General features: G+C 49.8%; 1 protein-coding gene across 2 annotated transcripts in view; it reads right to left on the reverse strand.

Annotated features, from left to right (window-relative positions):
• Positions 1-15,722, reverse strand: part of Kazn (kazrin, periplakin interacting protein) — a 372,587-nt gene extending 356,865 nt beyond the window's left edge. The window contains exons 1-2 of one of the 2 annotated variants that reach the window (XM_021199874.2): positions 15,606-15,722; positions 15,274-15,529 (exon numbers count right to left, since the gene is read on the reverse strand). In XM_021199874.2, coding sequence (XP_021055533.1) covers positions 15,274-15,514 — 241 coding nt within the window. In that variant the 5' untranslated portion in view covers positions 15,515-15,529; positions 15,606-15,722. Of the gene's footprint in view, positions 1-15,273 lie in introns of both variants that reach the window. The other variant, XM_029540483.1, reaches the window with a different exon arrangement.
• Between the last annotated feature and the right edge of the window lie 6,210 nt (positions 15,723-21,932).

Here is a 21,932-nt window from a genome sequence, read left to right on the forward strand (position 1 = left end):
CTCTCTCTCTCTCTGTGTGTGTGTGTGTGTGTGTGTGTGTGTGTGTGTGTGTGTATGGGTTCTATATTGAGTTAATCAAGCTAGGAAGACACACCTTAATCATGGGTAGCACCATCCTATGGCTTAGGATTCTGGACCCAATGCCTCATGCTTTTCCCACCATGATGAACTGTGCTCCCAAAACCGTGAGCCCGATTAAATCCTTCCTCTGTATACTCACTTCTGTCAGCTATTCTGTTCACAGCGAAGTAACCAGTGCCCCCCCCCCCCGCCGTCTGGGAAGTCGGGGGCGACACATCCCATCCCCTTGGTCAGACTGTCAGTATCACAAGCCACTGTGGGGGTGAGATAGCCCACTTTGCTCTTCTTTAGGCTGAAGGTGTCAGAGTCAGGGTTAGAATCCAGGTCTTGAGTCCCACTCTGTGTCCGCCCCTCTTTGGCTTTCCTTCACCTGTCTTTGGGCACCTCAACTGCCCAGTTGTCCCTTGTGTTCAGTACAGCACCTATCAATCAGACTTCATCCTCCAATAGTAATTGCATGAAGAAACAAAGAGATGGGTGTAACCTCTTCCCTCGGTGCCCCAAGGATGCCAAACACATGGAGACATTCCCGAATGACATTTACAGGGGACATGGCGAGCACTGGGTCCTGAGCTTGGCACATCACAACTCTCTAATTTAGTTTTACAGCAGCATGAAAAGGCCAGGGCTCCCTCTGAGGAAATGGAGGCTTCTGTTGGTAAAGCCATGGGCCTGTCTCCTCCCACTAAGAAAGAGCTGGGCCAGGTAAGGGACGGAGATCCATGTCCCGTGTTTGAAATGCTGAACTCCTCTGTGACAGCACTTCTTCGTTGGAAGACATGATTACCACAGACTCAGCAGAGACCCTTCCTAGGAGCTGTCATTTCCCAACATCACCCCAGACTAAACCCAAATAATGAGGCTGGCTCTAGCTATTATTGTTGTTGCTGTTTGAGGGGACAGTGCATGTGCATGCGTGTGCATGTGTGTGCATGCAGCATGTGCAGGACGGGGGGAGCCTTGGTTATTATTCCTCAGGCACCTCCACCTTGTTTATTTGAGAGAGGGTCTATCATTGGGATCTAGGCTTTCCAATGAGGCGTGGCTGGCTGGCCATTGAGGCCCAGGGGTCTTCTTTTTGTCTGTCTCTACCTCACTAGTGCTGGGATTCTGTGCACTATGCCCAGCTTGTCATGTGGGCGCTGGAGATCATGCTGAGGCCCCATTCACGCACAGCAAGCACTTTACCAACTGCCATTCCCAGACCCCCGAAACTTTTTGTTTTCTTTGATGACCAGCTTGAGCGTGGCAGAAAACAGGGAGTCCTCCTAAGTAGGTCGTGTTCAATTCCACACGAATTGCACATTCTCCCTCTGAACACCTAAATCCCTTGCAGGAACTGCTTTTGCCGACATGCCTAGCAGACAGTCCTCCTGGCTAGGTCTGGCCCTGGGATGACTACACCCTACCTGAGCACTCCCCTCCAACAAGGTGTGTCTGTGGAGTGGCTTCTCTTGACTGGGCTGTTCCCTCCCAAGTGCTGGGGAACCCAGCTGCAAAAGACCAAACACAAAGGAAGAAAAATGAAAGCCATTTAAGAGGCTCTTCCAGGTGATCTTAATTGCAGGTGATAAACCATTGTTAAAAGGAAGGTTTATTATAAGAAAGCCCGGACTTGTTTCTGGTGTCTATGGAAGAATGGAGAAACGGTTTTGTAAATGCCATTCCTCTCATAAATCGGAGTGTGCTGTGGAGATTAAGGCCATTATATAGCATGGGCATAAACGAGAGAATGTGGTGATGGATGACATGCTTGAGGGGACTGAGGGCAGAGCTGGAGACGGGGCAGGACGATGCCAGTTAGGGATGGCAATTGGCCAATCAAATCGCATTGCCGGAAATCTAGTCTGGGGCGCCAGTCCTGTTATTCTGATGGTAACTGGTGTTTTCCTGTCTACATGCCAACAGGGCACTCTGCAGAAAAATTTGCAGGCCTTCTCTTAAAGCCACGAGCTCAAGCCCCAGAGGAATCAGATCATGCCACGGTGAGGCAGAGGCAGGCTCAAGAGATGAGAATCATTTTAACATCTAGAAGAGATGCAAAATTCTAGGAGGGCAGCCCCCAACATCCAGGGCACATGCCAGACTCCTGTCTGTGACCCCATGTTGCTGGATAATACTGTCATACATGGAGCTGTGCACGTGTCCAATTGCATCTGCTGCAGGCCTATAAGATCCAAAGGCCACAGGGATTGTGGTTAGCCAGAGAGAACAACAGGAAGTTCAAACCCTTGTATTTCCAATATACAGCTTGGGGAGAGAAAAGGTCATTTTGTGGTTTCCTTCTTTGTGTGCATTTCTTGGATGTCTGTGCTCATGTGTGTGTATGTGTTCACGTGGGTGTGTTGAAGATGTGAGTGTTCACATGAGTTCCGGTACTCATGTATGCTTGGGTGTACATGCACATATATGCACATACTTTCTCCTGGAGGCAGTTTTGAACCTCAGGTGTCATTTTTTAGGAGTGGTTCATCTTGACTTTTGAGACAAGGTCTTTTCGTTGGCCCAGAGTTTGCTAAACATCTCAGTGGTCTGTTCACTCAGCCACTTGACTCCGCGGCCTAATTCTGCCTCCCCTAGAACTGCGATTACAAGAATACAGCACCATTCTGGGACTGGAACCTAGTTCCTTATGAGCACACAGCAAGCACTTTACTAACTGAACCATTTCCCTAGCCCCTATGATTTCTCAAATACACGCTGATGCAGAAACAGCGAAGATGGTAGTAGCAATGTCATACCAGGATATAAACACGGAGCAAATGCCTGCCTGATGTTTAAACTCCTGGAAAGTGGCCCCTGGATAATACTGCCAGTGTGAGCTTGCTCAGCAGGAAAGGGTCACTTTCTGGAAAGAGTCTGCAACACATGATCTGTCTCCTCTGAATTCAGCCCTGTCAGCCTCTGAGGGATGAGCATCTCAGGACCTCAGCCTTCCGTTGGTTTACATCAAAGACTGCTGGCTGGTTTGCTACATGAACCACCAATGGGCTCCTTCCAGAAGCTCCAGCTTGATCATTTGCCATGTCCTGGTGCATTAGGAAGTAGGGAAAGCCAATAGGATACCGGGGGATGCAGGGATCCTTCTACAAGCAAGGCTCTTACGTCTCACAGGCGCATCATGCCAAAGCCTATGTTTTGGAGTAAAGATAATTCACCTTGTCTTTGAAAGACAGAAGTGAACTGGAGAAGTAAAAGTATTTCCTTTAAAAGGGAGAAGGCTTGGAGTTCAACAATGGGTGCACCATTGATAACAGACTTCCACCCAACGAGTCTCAGTCTATAGGGCATGCTGAATGCCACTCCATTCAACCAAGAGCTCCCAAGTCAGGGGTTCTTTCATCCCTCACAGGGGACATCTGGTAACATCTGAAGACATTGGGGCTGTCATTCTTGAGGAAGGTATCTGGGACCTTGATAGCAGAGACTCTGGGGGACCTGGAGCATTTCCTTTGGAAGGACAGTGAAAAGAAAGAAGAGTGGATTTGGTAACTTAGCTGCTTTTATCCCTACAACACACAGGGAATATAAACTTTCACACACTGAGACCTCAGAGCTCCACATTGGGGGTCCCCATACCCCGAATCCCTGATGTATGATGCAGACGACCTTGTCCTTTGGGAAATTCATCACCACATGGAAGCCACTGGAATCAGCAGATAGGTCAGTTATCTGACCTGGTTATCAATCTCTAGCCCCTGACCAGAGACTGAGGGTGAGCCAAAGAACGGGTCAAATATTATAGAAAAGATGTAGGAAGGATGCCCATGCCATAGCCTCTCACTGGACATTGAGGACAGGGCACCATCTTGAGAGATGCTGTGACCATCTTGCTGCCTAGCTTTAACTACCAACATCAGACGACCTAGAATCGTCTTCAAGGAGAGTTTCAATGAAGGATGGTCTATGCTGAGCTGGCCTGTGGTCATGTTAGTGGGAGACCCTCTTGAGTTAACTGATTCAGGAAGACCCACCCCACTGCAGGTGGCACCATAATGAACTGTATCAATGGCGACGTCAAGTTAAGCACAAGCGAGCAACAAGCACACACACATTTGTTTCTCTTGACCTTCGACTGGCAGCATGGTGTGACCACCTTGTAGGACCAGAAGGAAAAAAAAAGCCCAGTGAAGTGGGTGAACATATTGATTAAGAGAATTGATAAACACGGAACCCTGGGGCCCAGGTCTCCTCAACAACCCTCTTTGACCCCAGCACTGTCCAGGGTGAGGATCAGAATTCTCTACAGTTGATCCTGCCGTCCAGAGAATTCCAAGTAGAAAGGATAGAAAAACAAATGAAACAAAAGAAAAGAAAGAAAAACATGGATTCTGCCATGTCCCAAATTACATTATAGTACATATGCATATAATATGCATATTATGTATGTACATATAATATATGTATATACATATATATTAAATATGTAACACATTATACACATATGTAATAATATGTGTGCATATATGTGTACAATCACAATACCATATTAAAACAAATACAGTATGCTTTTTTTCCTTAATTTCAAGTTCATCAAGGAAGTTGAAGACATTCAAGGTTGTTTGTTGTAGTTGACAAGAGGCTCTGCCTGAGGCAAGAGGCTCGTGTGAGTGGGAAGCTCATTTCAAAAGCTCTTGGTAAGCCTGCCTTGAGAGAGATCTGCATCTTTTCTTGCTTCCTTAAGGGACAGAGGACTTTTTAAAAAAGATAATTCTACATTTAAGCCCTGCATCTCCCCACCATTGCTCCCCTCCAGCACTATGATTTATTTGAATTGGTTTATATCAACTGTACAAAATGCAGGGTTTCACGGTGACACAGCACACAGATTTAACACACGTTGATCACCCTCAGTCTGCACGACGTTCTCTGCCCCCCCTCGCTCTCCCTTTTTACTCCATAATCTCCTCTCTATTTTTATATAGATCCTACATATGGGGGAAAAGCTTGTAACAGACAAATGCCCTTTAGAGAAAGCATTTACATTAAGAAGTAAGAAGGAACCTAAGGTGGAGTCCTAGAGTATGTCCTCAACACTTGAGTTCTTTTGACACAGGGTCTCACTGCGCATGCAGCCCAGCCTGGACTTGAACTGTCTGTCCTTAGACCTCAGATCCTCAGGAGCTGAGCCTAAGTCTCTCACCATGATCTTTCTCTAGGTAAGAAGGTCCCACTCATTGCTGTAATCGGCTGCTTGATGCCATCCTATGAAGCAATTGTATTGTTTACTAATCTATCATGGCCAGTTTCAGGTGACACTAATGTGTTTCCATTCTGGTCTTACCCCATGTCACGACTGTCACAGCCGTCAGGGTAGCCTCTGTGCTGTCAATGCCTTGCATGTTTCCCCATTATAGGCTTAGACCTTTATTATAAAAAGTAATTATGTTTCCTAGTCAGCCACACCTACCAGCCTGAGAGATAACTTGCCTGTATCTTATTAAATCTGTGGTTTCTAAGCCTGTGAGCACAATCTCCCAAGACAGACAGAGACAGGAGACAAAAGCTGAACGGAAGGCAGTGGACAAAAGCCAGCCCATCCTGGGGGTGGGGCATCAGGCAGCCCGCAGTGAAGTGTGCTCTCCTGTTCTAGTGAGGTAGGCGGGCTCAGGGGTCAGCAGGACCTGCCTTCCAACCCATCTGTTCTCTTGTCAGCTGGACAGTTTGGGGAGCTTGGAGCAAGAAAAGCAAGCAATAAATCTTTATAAATCCCAGTTTCTCAAAGTCAGAAAAGGATGGTCTGGAAGTGTGTGTGTGTGTGTGTGTGTGTGTGTGTGTTGTGAGTGTGTGTGTGTGTGTATGTATGGTGTAAGAGTATATGTAGTATTTGTGTGTGTGCATATATGGTGTGAGAATATATGTGTGGGGTGTAAGTGTGTGTATGCTGTGAGGTGTGTGTGTGGTGTATCTGCTTGTGTGAAGGCGTGTGTGTGTGTGTGTGTGTGTGTGTGTGAATGTATGGTTTGAGTGTGTGTGCATATGTGCATGTCCGTGCATGTTATATGTGGTATGTGTGGGCGTATGCATATGTGCATGTGTGGTGTGAGAATATGTGTGTGTGCTGTGAGGTATATGTATGTATGCGAGTGTGTGATGTGTCTTCTTGATTTGTGTGAATGCATTTCTGTGAGGTGTGTGTGTGTGTGNGTGTGTGTGTGTGTGTGTATGTGTGTGTGTGTGTGAGTATGTGTATGTGTGTGTGTGCGTGCACGCGTGCAGATGGAGTCCAGAGGTCCATGTTAGGTGTCCTCCTCAATTGCTCTCCATTCCACCTTACTTGTTTTGTTTGTTGTTGAGACAGGGTTTCTCACTGATTCAAAACTCATTGATTCCTCTAGGCTTGTGGTCCAGCAATCCTAGGGAGCCTCCTGCCACCTAAGCCACCTTGTGCCCTGCTGAGTCTCAGGTGTTGGCTACTAAGCTTACTTTTCTGCATGGTTTATAGGGAACAAACTCAGGTTCTTATGCACTTTGCTGACTGAGTCATCTCCACAGTTCCTTCACAAGGTGCTTTAAAGGATGAATGGAGACTTACAAATAAAGGGCTCAGAGCAGGGCTTACACTGTGATATATAAGCGCTCAGTTAAAAAGAACCCACCATTAGCCAATGAGTCTCAGGACGTTTCACGTACCAAGTAGACTAATCCCACACATCTGCAGGTCAATACTGTCTGTCCATCTGTCCATATATTCATTCACCCATCCACCTTAGCCATCCATCTACACACCCATCTAGCCATCTGCCTGTCAATCCATTAATCTATCCTTCTACCTATCCATCCATTCATCCGTCCATCCATCCATCCATCATCCATCCATCCATCCATCCATCCATCCATCCATCCATCCATCCACCCATCCACCCATCCATTTAGTCCATCCATCCATCCATCCATCCATCCATCCATCCATCCATCCATCCATATATCCATCCATCGAGTCCATCCATCCATCCATAACCTGCTTGTCCATCTATCTCCCTACTCATCATCCTTCCATCCACCCACCCATTCACTCAACATATATTTACTGAGCTCTTCTGTGTGTCAGGCAGAGTTCTAGGATGCAGGAGGAAACATACAAGACCGTTGTCCATCCTCCTAGCCACTGTCAATCTGAGATGACCCTCACCTGAGGTCACATCTGGGGATAATTTTGACCCAAGAGATGTGTGGCAACATTTTTGGTTATCACAGCTGGAGTGTGGCGAGGCTAGAGCTGACCCTACAATGCACAGAGAGGCTCAGTGACAAGGAGCCGTCACGACCAGATGACAGCTCTGTGGATGTGGACCCCGGGGCAATGGTCTATGAGAAGTTGATTGGTCCAGTGTTGAGCATGTTTAGGGGCTATGGGAAGTTTCTGAGGCCATAAAGGGAGAAGCTGGGGTGGGAAGGAGGTTTTGGTTGGAGGGGGAGTAAGAGTATCCCCCATTCCAGTTTTGCTTAGAACATTCCTTCCCAAGATACAGAAAGCACACACGGTCTAAGGCTTCAGAAGTCCCAAATCCAAGTTCCTAAGCTTTCCTTCCATTGATGACCCCGGAGACTCTAAGCTCACAAGCAGTTATCCCAGCTGCCTCCCTGCTGGCAGCTTCTCTTCCTCAGGGAGAGACCTCCCTATGAAATGTCACCAGCCTTAGGTAGCACCAGCTGAGAGCTCCAGGGTCTCTCAGTGGAGCCAGGCTAAGGATGCTTCCTGCTGAGGTGGCATCCACAGAGGACACACAGGCCTGAATCGCAAGAAGGCCTGTTGGCTTGATGTTGGCCTGGTATGTGCTAGCAGACTGACCCTAGGCACCCAAGGGTTGTCTGACTGAGGGCAGAGACACTGGAGCCAGATCTTGGCCCTGTAACAGCTGCATGTTCTTTGGCAAGTACCATACCATCTCTGTGCCTCGGTTTTCCCTGTATGTGAAATGGATACTATCGAGGCACCTGTTTGTTAAGTCACTACAAGGACCCATGGTGGCCATGAGATTCATTAACACATAGTATCTTGACATTGTCACCATCTTGGTCATTATCATGTCACTTCAGACAAGGGACTTTACCTCTTTGAGACATGGTCTCCTTTGCTCAAAACTAGGCATATATGCTGTCCCCATGCTGGACTGGGATTCCTATAGCATACATGCTAGTACTATTTCCTGCAAACTGTGGCAAAGGCATTGAGCTGAGTTCTCATGCACAACTACAGTAAGCTAGTCAAGAAGGAGAGAGGATGTGCTTTAAGGAGGTCCAAGAACACCAGGAACTTTGTCACATACCTCAGAGGTGTGCTCAGAAAACCCACAATGACATGTCAGAAGGTGGGTGGAACATCTGAGCCCTGGGCTGGCTTCCTTCCAGAGACCACGTGGTTCATAACAAATGACTCATGTGCTTCGAACATTTGGTACAGCTGAGGCAATATTGAGAGAGGAAGGCCTTGCCCTCTCTTCATGGGTCCCCTAGCATGTGTTGGGATAGAAGGGGACAAGGACTGGAGGGTGAGTGGAACATCCCCTTGGCAACTCATCTCTGACCTCCAGCCTGAAAGTATGGTCTAGGAGGGGAACAGACGCCTGTTACAAACTCCAGGGTGAGGGTCCCCATTGATCAGAGGGGGAAGCGGGTCAAGGGCTTTTCAGGAGCCCGACCCGGTGGTCTAGCACCACCTCCACAAAGCCACCAGAATAAATTTAGAGTCAATGATTTCCTTTTACACAGAAGCCACCTGCTTGAACAGTTGCTGTTGCCAAACTCAACTCAGACTCCATCCAGCTTCTTTCATGTCTGCGGGGGCTGAGGATTCTGAGGGGGAAGCAGGTAGACTCGCAGAGCACAGCCTGCATGCCACCACTCAGAGCTGAGGTTCATCAAATGAGCAAGATCATTTAGGTCTCGTGCAGCCTCACAGGGTAGAAGCAGCATTCTGAGCCCGGGTCTTCCAGCAGCTTCTGTGTTAGAGAGGTGGTCCCAGCTAGGGAGTACAGGGATGGTAGTTTGGATCTGTGGGAATGTACTCTGCAGCTGCAGATGGCCACCCTCTAGCTTCAGGGATGCTGTCTCTTCTTAAGGGAATCTATCTGAACCTGCTAACCTGTACCATGGGGCATCAACGTGCTTAGATGTACTGGTGGCACCTGTGTCATATCCCAGATGTCAGTTGCCCTGATATCCAACCCAAACAATATGGGCTAAATCGTATCTGGAAGATCACTTAACACCCAGCTCCCTGGATCTACCAGACAGAATGAGTTCCCAGCTTGTCTGATCTATGTGGAGGGTGCATGTACATGCAAGCATGGGTGTGCATGTGTAGCCAAGGACCAGAGTTCAGGTAGACCAGTGCAAAGCACACAAGGCTCCCCATGAGACTAGGCTCTTGCAACCACAAGAATGGAAAGAGGTGATGGATTTGGGCCCTTTGAACTCTGACCACAGCCTATGTATGTGTCCTTCTAATCCATGTGGGTTGTCGGAACTTCCCAACAAGTATAATCCAATGCTGAATCATACTTGGTATAGCTTAATTCTGTGCCTTTTATGATTAGAGATCTTTAAAGTTGAGAATACGGTGGTACATACATATGTGTATGCATGCAAATACGCATCCACAGGCACACACATATACACACACAGAGTGGGGGGAGAATCTACTTCTAGGAACCAGTTTGGTCTTAAAGATACGGAATCCAAGTAAATGCCCTTACTCCCTTCTCTGTTGCTCTGATAAATCACTGACCAAAAGCAACCGAGAGAGGGAAGGGTTTGTTTGACTTATGGATTACAGTTTGTAGCAAGGGAAGCCAGGGCGGGAGCACAAGGCAGGGCCTTAGAGGCAGGAACTGATGCAGAGATCGGGGAGTAACGCCGGTAACTGGCTTGCTTCTGGGCTCATGCTCAACTATCTTTATTACGCAGCATAGGGTTGGTACCGCCCATGGTGGGCTGGCCTCCCCTAGGACAATTCTCAATTAAGCAAATGCCCCGTCCCCCAGACATGCCCACAGACCAATTCCATGGAGGAAATTCCCCAAATGAGGCTCCTTCTCCCCAGATATGCCAAATTGACAATCAAAATTAGCCACACAATAAGTAAGTCTCCTGACTTGGGCTGCTAACCAGACTTAGCATAAGAAGTCATCTCTTACCATACTATGGGGATGAACAAGGATGGGGACATCCCTATTGCCCTGCATTACATGGGAGTGACTACCAGACAAATCCATAAAATACCCAGTGAATGTTGCCAAGGTCCTGAGTTTGACCTTCTGTGCCCCATACAGCTTACAGGGTAGGCAGGCAGACTTCCGGTGAGCAATTCCCACCTGCCAAGCCCACCTGCTACATACTCCCTGGAAGCCAGGAAATCACAAATTAGGGTCTATGGGATCCCTAAAAGGTGCCATTGGGATTGAGGAGTTAGGGGAAGGGTGTGGAGATGCAGGCCACCTCACAGGAAGATGATATGCAGTTAGTCCTCATGGTGGGAAAACCAGGCCAACTAGGACTTCCGGATGGCATCAAACCAGTTCTGGAAAGCCATAAACTGTCAGGAAACAAACACAGTATTATGAAGTGAACCAGAATCTCGACTCCAGGGACCCTCCTGAGGCATCTTTAAGGACAGTGGAAAGATAGTAAATGATAGCCAATCAATAACTAATTTCAACCACCCCATCCTCATGTGTAAGCAAGCTCCTGCTGACTCCATGCAGTAATTTTTGGGAGGAGTCGTAAAGCCCCGCCTTCCCATGGTCCTTCATCGAACTTCAGAGGCAGAGTTGGGGGGGGGGGCTTGGAGATGTCGCCACACGCCTGGGTTCCACCCTCTCTGCCATTTGGAAATCCCCTCTTTCATAGCAAATAAAATAGGAGCAGAAGCAGAACGAACGGGAAAGCCAGTGCCAAAGGACAGAAGTTATTTTGCAGAGCAACAGTGCCTAGCATCTCCGTGGAGTCCCTGCACACACCACTCCTAAGGTAATGCAAACTTTTCCGAAGAGTTTTCAGTGTTTTGTAAAGAGGAGATGCCAGGACCCGGGCAGCTGTCTATTGTAGTGACCAGAGAAGGAAATACAATCTGTGTGTAGCTCTGAAGATCTAGAAACATGGAGACTGATCCTTCCCGTCTCCCCCTTCTAATAACTGCAGCAGACAGGGACTGCTTCCCCGCCCCTGGCACCAAAGGAAGACACTTTCTGTACCTTGCCAGTGGGGGGGGGGGCAGGGGAGAGGGTCCAGTTAATCAAACGTTCTCCCTGTACTATCATGAGCACTGGAGTTCAGACCCCCACCATCCATGGAAAAACAGCTGACCTCAGCAGTGTGAGCCTGCAATCCCAGCACTGGGAGGGCAGATACTGGAAGGTAGGCAGGGAACGCCCCTTCTCCACAGGCACACAGGTACACCCTCCCCCCCAGTAAACAATAAACTCAAGGCAGCGAGCATTCATCCTAATGGGTGTAAGCATTTTATGTTCTATACAGTTAACACCTATTTAAATTGGGTGTAATGGCTCTTAATTGTTTTATTCTATGCACTGCAAAGCAGCCAATTGAATCTAATATTAGTCATTCATCAGATAAAACATTTTCAGAGAAGCAAACTGCTATATTTTGCCTTCAAAGAACAGCAAGCATTTTATTTTTTTTAATTTTTTTGTTTAGAAATTTTTATTTATTATTATTTTCTTTATTTACATTTCAAATGCTATCCCGAAAGTTCCCTATAGCCCGCCCCCCGCCCCTGCTCCCCTACCCACCCACTCCCACTACTTGACCCTGGCCTTCCCCTGTGCTGGGTCATATAAAGTTTACAAGACCAAGGGGCCTCTCTTCCCAACACACACACACACACAAACCCAAAACCCAAAACCCCAAAAACCCAATCCTCCTTCTGTCCACCTGTCAAACCAGTTGCGACCCCATCAACCCAAGAGGTGGCCTCTGGGGCTGTGAAATGCACCACCCAGCACAGATGCCCTTGGCAAGGCTGGCCTACAGTTCTCCTTAGGATTATCCAACTCACTTGCAACAGGAGAGAGGCGATGGGCCCACTGCCAAGAGCTCTTTCAACAGAAATTCCGAAAGAAGATCCCGCGAAGTGCCGGAGAGCCCAGATTTCCAGCAGTTCACTTTCTAGATTCTGTTACATAGCAACCATGCCCGCTCACACAGGGTACCCAGCGAGTTAATATTTTGTTTAAACGACACTCTGTCTTAACCCTCTAGGAAAACCCAAGTTTGCCTTGTCACGTCACGTGGCACCAACCCAGTGGTCTCGCCTGCAACAAAATACCCAGCAAAGACTTGATACGCTTCTTTCCTTCATTTCCAAAAAGAAATTTAAAAAATTGAAAATGGATGTAACAGTCTCTTTGTGGGGAGGGGAGGGGTGACCAGGACGTAAAAGGTGGCATTTTCCTGAAATCACTTGTGGTAATATTGTTAAAGGCATACTAGCATGCTCTCAATGTGTCCATAATGTACTTTAGCTAAAAGTGACTTATACGGTTGTATTTTGAAAGATAAATAATCATTACGTTTAAAAATCTCAGGTTTGAAAGTGACAACGTAACTGCGCCAGGTAGTCTTAGGGTCTGGTTCCTCTGAGTGGCACCAGTGCAGGCAAACGAGAATCACAGGAGCAACCCTGACCTGGAAGAACAGAAAGCCCCAAGACCCCCAGCATCCCCGCAGCTCTCTGGTGCCAGGTCGGGAGGGATGGGAGGAAGGCAGCCAGCCATACCTGAAAATTAGCTCGCAACAACCCCAGGCTCCCCTTTAGGAACGTAAGAGGAGCCACAGCAAAAGAAGGACCCAGACCAGCTCTGCTGAGGGCTTCTAGAAAAATAGTGTTTAGAGACCCCGCAGGGAGGGGAACAAATGAAAGCCAAACCTCACAAAGACTAAACTGCGCTCTCTCTCTCTCTCTCTCTCTCTCTCTCTCTCTCTCTCTCTCTCTCTCTCCAGGATTGAGGTGCTATTATAGATAAGTAAATGCCCAGTAAGCTTATTCAAGAGCCTCTTTCCCTCCCCCACCTGCCTCATTCACATAAATTCTAACTAACTTAGATGGACATGTGACTCACAGGTGAGCTCAAGTCAAAACCCATTAACTGTGCTTTCTGATTATACATTCACCAAGGGCCCATGGTAAGGGCCCTGAAAACCATCAGCAGTACTCACGGGAACAAGCCAGACCCTCCTCCTCTGTCCTCCTATTACCTACCCATTGCCAGCCATGGGCATGGGCACAGGGCAGGTGCAAAGTTCCCATGGTTACAGAGAGCTGCTGGTGTTCTGTGTTTTTAAAGATACTGAGTGATCCCAAAGCCACTTCCATGTCTGCAGGCATGAGCCTCTTAGGAGGAAAAAAAAGAAAAGAAAAGAAAAGAAACACCTCCTGTTGCACCTCTACAACCATTTAGTCATAAGGACGCCAGCCTTTCTATTTTCAAGTGAAGTGCACCAGCAGGGCACTCTGGCTTCCATAGCATACCCAGTCCACAGTGCAACCCACACTCGGATGAAAAGCCACTTAACTTTTCCCTGTCCGAGGAACCACTGGATGGTGGGAATCTCCATTCGGTGTCCCTTTTTAGGGCTCTTGCTTCTTAGCAAAATGCCAGCTCTTAGCTAGTTCTGGAACGCCAGAACACTCTCTGCTTACAAAAATCAAAGCATTATCCTGCGGCCAGTCTGCATCTCCCTTCTCTCACCTACGGTTCTTTCTCACAGGAGGATGACATAACCAGGGCTGGCTGAGGAGAGCAACCAGATGCCAACCTTGAAACCTTGTAGCAAACACCAGAGCCACTCCACCGCCTCACCATTACATCATGGCCAAATTGCATCCCCGGTTCCTAAAGACTTCCAACAGGCTTCGGAAGTACCAAGTTAGGGTCTGACTTAGAATTCACAAAACTGCAGATCTGGAAGCTAAGAGTCTCACAGAGCAAAGACATACCTTCCCAAGAAGGTAAGGCCAAAACAGAGAGATGCCGAGAGTGAAGACATCCCCGTTGTCAAAACAGACTCTCTCCACACTCAGGAGGAGCTGTTGAGATAGCAGAACCAGAAAATCATTCCGAACCACTGAACATTTGCTGCTTTACACTCCAAGTGACATATTTATACAAGTGGTCCTCTTGGACCGGAGGTTTTTTTTTTTTTTTCTTTTTTTCTCTCTCTGCCCTATCTTTAGGATTTTAGCAGTTTAGCAGTTTAGTTTACAATTCAAATGGTTTGAATAAGCAGCAGTATTGATTCTTAAAAGCGATTTGGGGCGAGCGCGGGGGGGGGGCGGGGGGATCCTGAAAAGCTTGCTTTGGCTTTTGATCCCCAACTCTCAGAAAACACCACGCGTGGCAGGGCCACCTTACTTCACACCTTTAACCCTTGCTAAGGGTTCAGAAGTGTCATCTCTCAATGTCAGCACCGGCCAGCTGTCTTTTCCGCCCCTTCGTCTAAACTGCAGAGGGGGGTCCTTCAAACGGGGGCTCCTAGCAACCTACCATTCAAACCTCTACTTCTCCAGACAGCCATCAATCAACCTTTGAGGTCTGTGATTTCCCCCTGGGAAGCGCTCTTCCTCCATAGAGCTGCTGGAAACGTAAAACTCTCTGCAGACCCAAGCATCCACACCACAGCCTGCCCCATCTCAAGACTGGAAAAAATAAACTCCAGATGCAACCCAGCCAAGGGGCTTGGCGTCCGTGGAGAAAAGTGCATGCAAACCTACTTCCCTTGGGCAGCAGAGCCCAGAGATCCCCCCTGGGGAATCATTTCAGAGGCCTTTAGAACTGAAGGGTTGGGGNGGGGGGGGGGGAATGTGTGAGGGGAGCAGACTTTGGGGGAGAGGGCACAAAAAGTTTGCAGCGGCGCTGGGGTCTGTGTGCCATCCAAAGGACACTTTCTACTGCCTGAAAAGGACCGGCCCAGCGGCGCCTAGCTTTAGCGGGCGGGGGCCAGTGTGACCGTGTGACCCACTGTGCACACTGCACCCGGGTTGGCCTTAATGACAGCCGCTATGGAACTCCCAAACCGGGAAGCAGCGGGTTGACACGGTCAAGCGAAAAGGGTTACGAACCACAATGCAAAGCCAGCTCGCGGTGAGCGTGGGGGACACCGCGGGCCCGGCCACCGCCGGGACCGGTGAGCGCGCTCTGGGTCCCCGCCCTGGCGCTGGGCTCTCCCTACCTTGAGCTCCGTGCTGATGGTTCTCCATGGTCGCCACTGCCGAGTCAGCCACCGTCACCGCTGCTGCCGAGGCGCTGGTCGCAGCTCCCGGGCCCGAGCCGGGGCCGCCGCCTCCGCCGCTCAATTCCGCCAGTCTCCGGTTGGTGGCCGTGAGTTCGGCTCGCAGGTTGGTCACCTCCTGGCTGGCCGACTGGACCGCCCCATCGATGCGGAGCGCGAGCTGCTTATTGTCTTCCATCATGCTCAGGATTTTGGCCTGGGGGCGAGAGAGGTGACAAAGAGCTGCATGATGCACGCGGGGGGCGCGTGGCCGGCCGCGGCCCCGGCTCTACCTGTTGGGTCACCACAGCGGCCCGGGTTTCCCCGCGCCCCGACCCCCGGGCACCGGCAAGCGCCGGCTCCTCCGGCTCAGGAATGACAGCGGCGCCTCCAGCCCGAGCCGCGGCGGTGGCGAGGCGGCGCGGGGAGGAGGAGGAAAAAGAGGAGGAGGACGGGAGGAGGAGGAGCAGCCGAGATCGGCAAGACCCCGGCGAGCGGGCGAGCTGCGCGCAGAGGACACCGTGCGCTTCCCGGGCCAGGCACTCTCCGAGTGGAGCCTACCATTCGTGGCTCGCTCGGGAGGGGGCCCTGCAGGGGACCTCGGCGACCTCTCTGGCCTCGTGAGCCCCCCACCTCGGGGACACACCCCCGAGGAGTGGAGGAGGAGGGCGGCGCCCTCATGAGGCAGGAGGTGGCACCCCCAAGCGAAGGGTTAGGGGTGCATCCCTGACCCTGGCTGTCCCACTGTCCCCTCCCTGCGGCGGTGGGCAGCCCCGCCCCAGCCAACTACTGCCCTGCTCCGGGCTAGGGTCGCAGAGGAGGAGGTGGTGGATGCTTAGAAGAGAGGGAAGCTTGCAAAGGGGGCCCCTTGGAGGGGAGCGTGAGATGGAAGGCCGGCCGAGGGAGGGGGCTGCTGGAGTGAGCTCGGGAGTGGAGTTCTTGTTTTGCTAGTTGCGGGGGTGAGATGCCCAGCGGGGAGCAGAGATGGTGGACAGCGAGCCTGCCACCTTCCACCCCCACCTTAGAGCCTGACCTGCGCTCTTCTTCCTCAGCCTGGGCCAGTGGTGCCAAGGCCTGCCCGCAGCGCAGAGAGCCAGTGTGCACACCCAGGAATGAGGGCTAGCTTCAACCTGGTCTTAAGCTCTTCGGCTGGCCTGAACGTTAGTGGGAGAAGAGAGCTGAGGCCGGAGGAGGCTTGGGAGGTGTGGTGGGCTTTTTTTTTTTTTCTTTTTCTTCCCAGGTAGGAATGTTGGACCTGCCTTTCTTGGTGTACCTACTCCCCCCCTTCTGAGAAGAATCGAGGTAACCTTAACTTGAATAACTGCCCCCCGCCCCCCTCCCCCTGCCCTGGCTCCTTTCTCTCCCAGAGCACACACGGGCTTTGCATTTTTCAGTGGGGCCCTGGATTCCAGCCACCAGACCTTGTTACCATAGCAAGCTTCATTCCATGCAAATCGGAGGCTTTCAAAGAGCCAAGTGTAACCCCAGCCAACAGTGCGCCACCATTCCAGCCCAGGCAACCTGGGGACGGGGACTCTTCTCCCAGAAGCCAAAGGGGTGCTCTGGCTGAGATACTCAGCCTCCTCGTTCAAGAGCATTTATTGGAAGTTCACAAGAGCTAAGCAGGACGTGCACGCATGAGGCGTGTGTGTGTGTGTGTGTGTGTGTGTGTATGCGTGTGTGTGAGGTTGATTCTGTAGGGTAAAGAGTACTGGGACTGTTTTAGGAGGGACACAGGCACTGATAAGGTTTAGCAGTCCCTCAAGTCCACAGAAATCAGATGGTGCAGGGGTTGGGCATAAGTAATCCCATGATGCCAGTTAATTCCACGTGTGTTCAGTAAACTTGAGACAGGGTGTCTTAGTCAGTGTTTCTATTGCTGCACTGAAACACCATGTCCAAGGAGTGAGTTGGGCAGGAAAGGGTTTATTCAGCTTACACTTCCACATTGCTGTTCATCACCAAAGGAAGTCAGGACTGGAACCCACACAAGGCAGGAACCTGGAGGCCGGAGCTGATGCAGAGGCCATGGAGGGCTGCTGCTTACTGGCTTGCTTCCCCTAACTTGCTCAGCTTGCTTTCTTTTCTTTTCTTTTTTTTTTTTCTTTTTCCTTTTGTTTTGTTTTGTTTTTTGTTTGTTTGTTTGTTGAGACAGGGTTTCTCTGTGTAGCCCTGGCTGTCCTGGAACTCACTCTGTGGACCAGGCTGGCCCCAAACTCAGAAATCCACCTGTCTCTGCCCCCCACGTGCTGGGATTAAGGGTGTGCGCTACCACCGCCTGGCTCAGCTTGCTTTCTTATAGAACTCAGGACCACCAGTCTAGGGATAACGCCACTCACAATGGTCTGGGCCCTCCCACCCTTGATCACTAATTGAGAAAATGCCTTCCAGCTGGATCTCATGGAGGCATTTCCTCAAGGGAGGCTCCTTTCTCTGTGATAACCCCAGCTTGGCACAGGCTTGACACACAAAACCAGCCAGTACACAGGGTCTTTCCAACTCCCGCTATAGTGGAGAATGACCTTGAACTTGTGATTCCTCTGCCTTCCTGACTTTACAGGACATTGCTAGGCTTAACAGGCATGCAACATCACAATACTTAGTTTATTTGGTATTGGGATCAAACCCTATGGGCTTGGACCATGCTAGACAAACACTACCAACTGAATTACAGCCCCATTGACTTCTTTTATGCAGAACCATAAAAGTATACTGTTGCCCTGACCCTCTCTCTGTGGGCAAGCTTCTGCAAGAGGAGAGGGCACTCGTAGTTTTTCTCTAACTTGCTAGGTGCAGGGCTTGCATCTTTGACCTTGGCCCCTTTTTAGCTCAGCTTTGACCAAGCAGATGGACAGAGGCCTTCGGAGAGGCTATGTGTGCTTAATGCCTGGTTCAGTTCAGACCTTTTGGAAGTAAATGGAGGCATCTAACAGCAAGGCTTTGTGAAGCCTCTAAAAGGCTGATGTCACAGGGAAGCCCAGTTCACTAGTCCTTTAAAAACATGAAGGTGGTATAACGTCCCTTAATCTCAGTACTCATGAGGTAGAGGCAGGAGGATCGCTGCCAGTTTGAGGCCGTTCTGGTCTACACAGGGAGTTCTAGGTCACTAGACAGGGCTGCATTGTAAGACACTGTCTCAAAATTTTTTTAAAATAAACAAATTAATTAAGTTAAAGAAAGAGAAAGGTTAAATGTCGGATTATTATGTAACCCAGCAAATCCATTGTAAACAACCTGAAGCAAAACTAGGAATGGCGGAAATCGTGTCCATGTTCTTAGTGACACTTCCTACCGTAGTGGAGAGAACTCAGCTGCCCACCAACAGATAAAGAAACAAGGCTAGTTACCTGTACAGTGTGATAATTATTCAGCCATGGCGAGGAGTGAAGGACAGACATTCCCTCTAACCATGAGACCCTAAAACACTGCGTCAGACACAACAGCTCACACAATGTATGGCTCTGTTTATATGAGGATCCAGGGGATGTGAGCCTAGGGAGACAGAAGGCAGACAGGAGGCTAAGAGAGCAGAGCCTGGGGAAGGAGTTGCTTTCTGGGTTATTTTCAGAGTTTTCTCAGGTATGCAGGGTGATGAAGGTGTCACAGACAGTGGCTGTGCTTGCACGAAGTTGCAGACAGGCTAAATGTCATCAAGTTGCTTGTGTTAGAATAGTGGATATCATGCTATATGAATTTTGAAGGCATAAAATATAAAGCATGCATAGGTGGTAGGGTGCCTCAGGAGTAAACTCAACCAGAAATGAAGACCATCTGCACTCAGAAGATGGTGGTGGTAGCAGCGGCAGCAATGGTGGTGGTGGTAGCAGTGTTGATAGTGGTGGTGGTGGTGATGGTGATGGTGGTGATGGTGGTTATGGTGATGATGGTGATGATGGTGGTGATGGTGGCGGAGGTGGTGATGGTGGTGATGATGGTGATGGTGGTGGTGGTGGTGGTGGTAGTGATAGCGGTGATGGTGGTGATGGTGGTGATGGTTATGGTGGTGATGATGGTGATGGTGGTGATGGTGGTAGTTATGATGATGGTGGTGGTGATGGTGGTGATGATGGTGATGGTGGTGGTGGTGATGGTGGTTATGGTAGTGATGGTGGTGATGGTGGTGATGGTGATGTTGGTGGTGATGGTGGTGATGGTGGTGATGGTGGTAATGGTGGTGATGGTGGTGATGGTGGTTATGGTAGTGATGGTGGTGATGGTGATGTTGGTGGTGATGGTGGTGATGGTGGTAATGGTGGTGATGGTGGTGATGGTTATGGTGGTGATGATGGTGATGGTGGTGATGGTGGTAGTTATGATGATGGTGGTGGTGATGGTGATGGTGGTGATGATGATGATGGTGGTGATGGTGATGGCATGGTGGTGGTGATGGTGGTGGTGGTGGTGATAGCGGTGATGGTGATGGTTATGGTGGTGGTGGCGATGGTGGCAGCCTGTCTTCACAGCCTCTATGGCGCTCACCAGAAGGGCAGTGCTGTGTCTATTTGCATGTTCCTCAAGCTTCACTGTGAACTTGTGGGCAGGAGAGGAAGGTGGCTAGGGTTTCGATTGGTTCTCTTCCCATATTTGGCACTTCATCTTCCGCTACGTGTGAGTGTGTTTGTGCAGTAAACAAGCCGAGGGAGTGTTACTCACCCTCCCTCCAGAAGAGACTGTCCCCCGCACTGGCATCTTCACATCGAATCAGAACCAAACAAACACAGTGAAGGAGAGAAGCAAGGCCCAGGCTTTGGATTTCTCGCTCTCTTTGCCCTGTCTGTGTGTTATGTGTGCATGGAAATATGCACACACCCACTTGTGTGCACATGTATGTGGAGGTCAGAGGTCAATATCTATGACTTCCTCTCACTTTCTATCTTACTTTTTGAGACGGGCTCTCTCACTGAACCTGGAGCTCACAGACCAGGTAAGAATGGCTGGCTGGTGACCCCCAGAAATCTGACTCTGCCCCCCAGTGTTGCGATTGGAGGCATATCTCAATTTTTATGAGTATTGGGGTTCGGAAGCCAGGTTCTCCTCCAGCTGGCATGATAAGCGCATTACTGACTGAGCAGTCTTCGCAGCCCTCTCGAGTCTCTCTGCATTGCGCTTGCTTTCTCTCTCTCTCTCTCTCTCTCTCTCTCTCTCTCTCTCTCTCTCTCTCTCTCTCTCTGAGGTTTCTTAGCTCCTGCTTGAGAAAGTTAGGGGATGCCTCCTGTGATCTAGAAGGATCTCAGGGTACGAGAAAGGGCACCTTTCTCAGCTGGGCCACCCTGCATCCCTTGCACACAAAGTACCAGATCTCAGGCAGAGAGCTTGAGGGTGCACCATCAGATCTCAACCCCCAAGGGCCACTTCTACTTCCTGGCATCCAGCTCTCCACTCGGCTCCTCCTGGGATGACCCCAAGGAACAAAACAGCTGCAGAACTCATGTCTACTTATGAGCACAGAGAGAGGAATTTCCTAGTGGGCTGGGGAGGTGGCCAAGTTGTTGAAGTGGTTCTGTGGCAGCAAGAGGGCCAGAGTTTGAGTCCGCAGAATCCTTGTAAGTGTTATGTTTGAGGGTGTCAGCCTCCCCATAATTCCAGCCTCAGGAGCCAGAAGATGGGGCAGACCCAGAGCAAGCTGGGTAGTGAGACTAGCCTTATTAATGAGCTCTGGGTTTGATTGAGAGGCCTGTCTCAATGAATAACATGGAAGAGGGATGGAGGCTGATTCCTGACATCAACCTTGGGCCCCTATACGCGTGTACATGAAGGCTTGCATGTGCGCATGCAAACATGTATATAAACAGGCATGCATGCCATACATATAAATATGAACAGAGGAGAGAGAGAGGGAGGGAGGGAAGGAGGGAGGGAGGGAGGAAGAGAGAGAGAGAGAGAGAGAGAGAGAGAGAGAGAGAGAGAGAGAGAGAGAGAATGAACCAAGGTTCAGTGCACACCCCATCTGCCCATCTGCATGCACTCCTTTCCCAGAACAGAGTAGCCTTGCCCCCAAACTCCAAACTGGACCCTCTAAAAGGGAAGATGGCGTGAGTAAGATCCCAGACCCCCACCTCTGTGGCTGCTCTCCTCCACAGTGTAATGATGCTGCTTGGTAGCCGAAGGCCAAGGGGCCTCACATCCTCTCGTTTCCTCCTTGTCTGCAGACAAATGGAGACTAGATGCAGAAACGAGGCCCTGCAGATGCTGAGGAAGGAGCCGGGAGCAATTAACGCCCCTTTCTGGAGAGTGACCCATCTTCCTGTTGTCTCACAGCCCCATTCTAAATTACAGGCAAGGCCACAGCCTAGCACAGGCCAGCCACAGGCTCCTTGTGCAGCAGCTCTCAATTCTTCCAACCTTGGAGTCTTGAATCTTCTCCCCCGACTCCCCGCCACTGACTCCTTGTCGCCTCTCAGAGTTCCTGTTCCACTCTGACAGTTCATAGCACAGATCACCATAGATGGCTGCTCTGTCTGTTTGCTTAATACCCTGAGCCACTGTGGAGGATGGATGGAGAGGCAGGTCACCGTAGGTGTGACTCACCAGAGGAGAGGTCCCTAGGCATTTTCTATTTTGTGTTGGCAATCCCAAAATAAATATCTCTTTAGTGACCTAACTTGATCATTTACATTGCC

Source organism: Mus pahari, chromosome 6 (assembly GCF_900095145.1).
Source record: "Mus pahari chromosome 6, PAHARI_EIJ_v1.1, whole genome shotgun sequence".
NCBI lineage: Eukaryota > Metazoa > Chordata > Mammalia > Rodentia > Muridae > Mus > Mus pahari.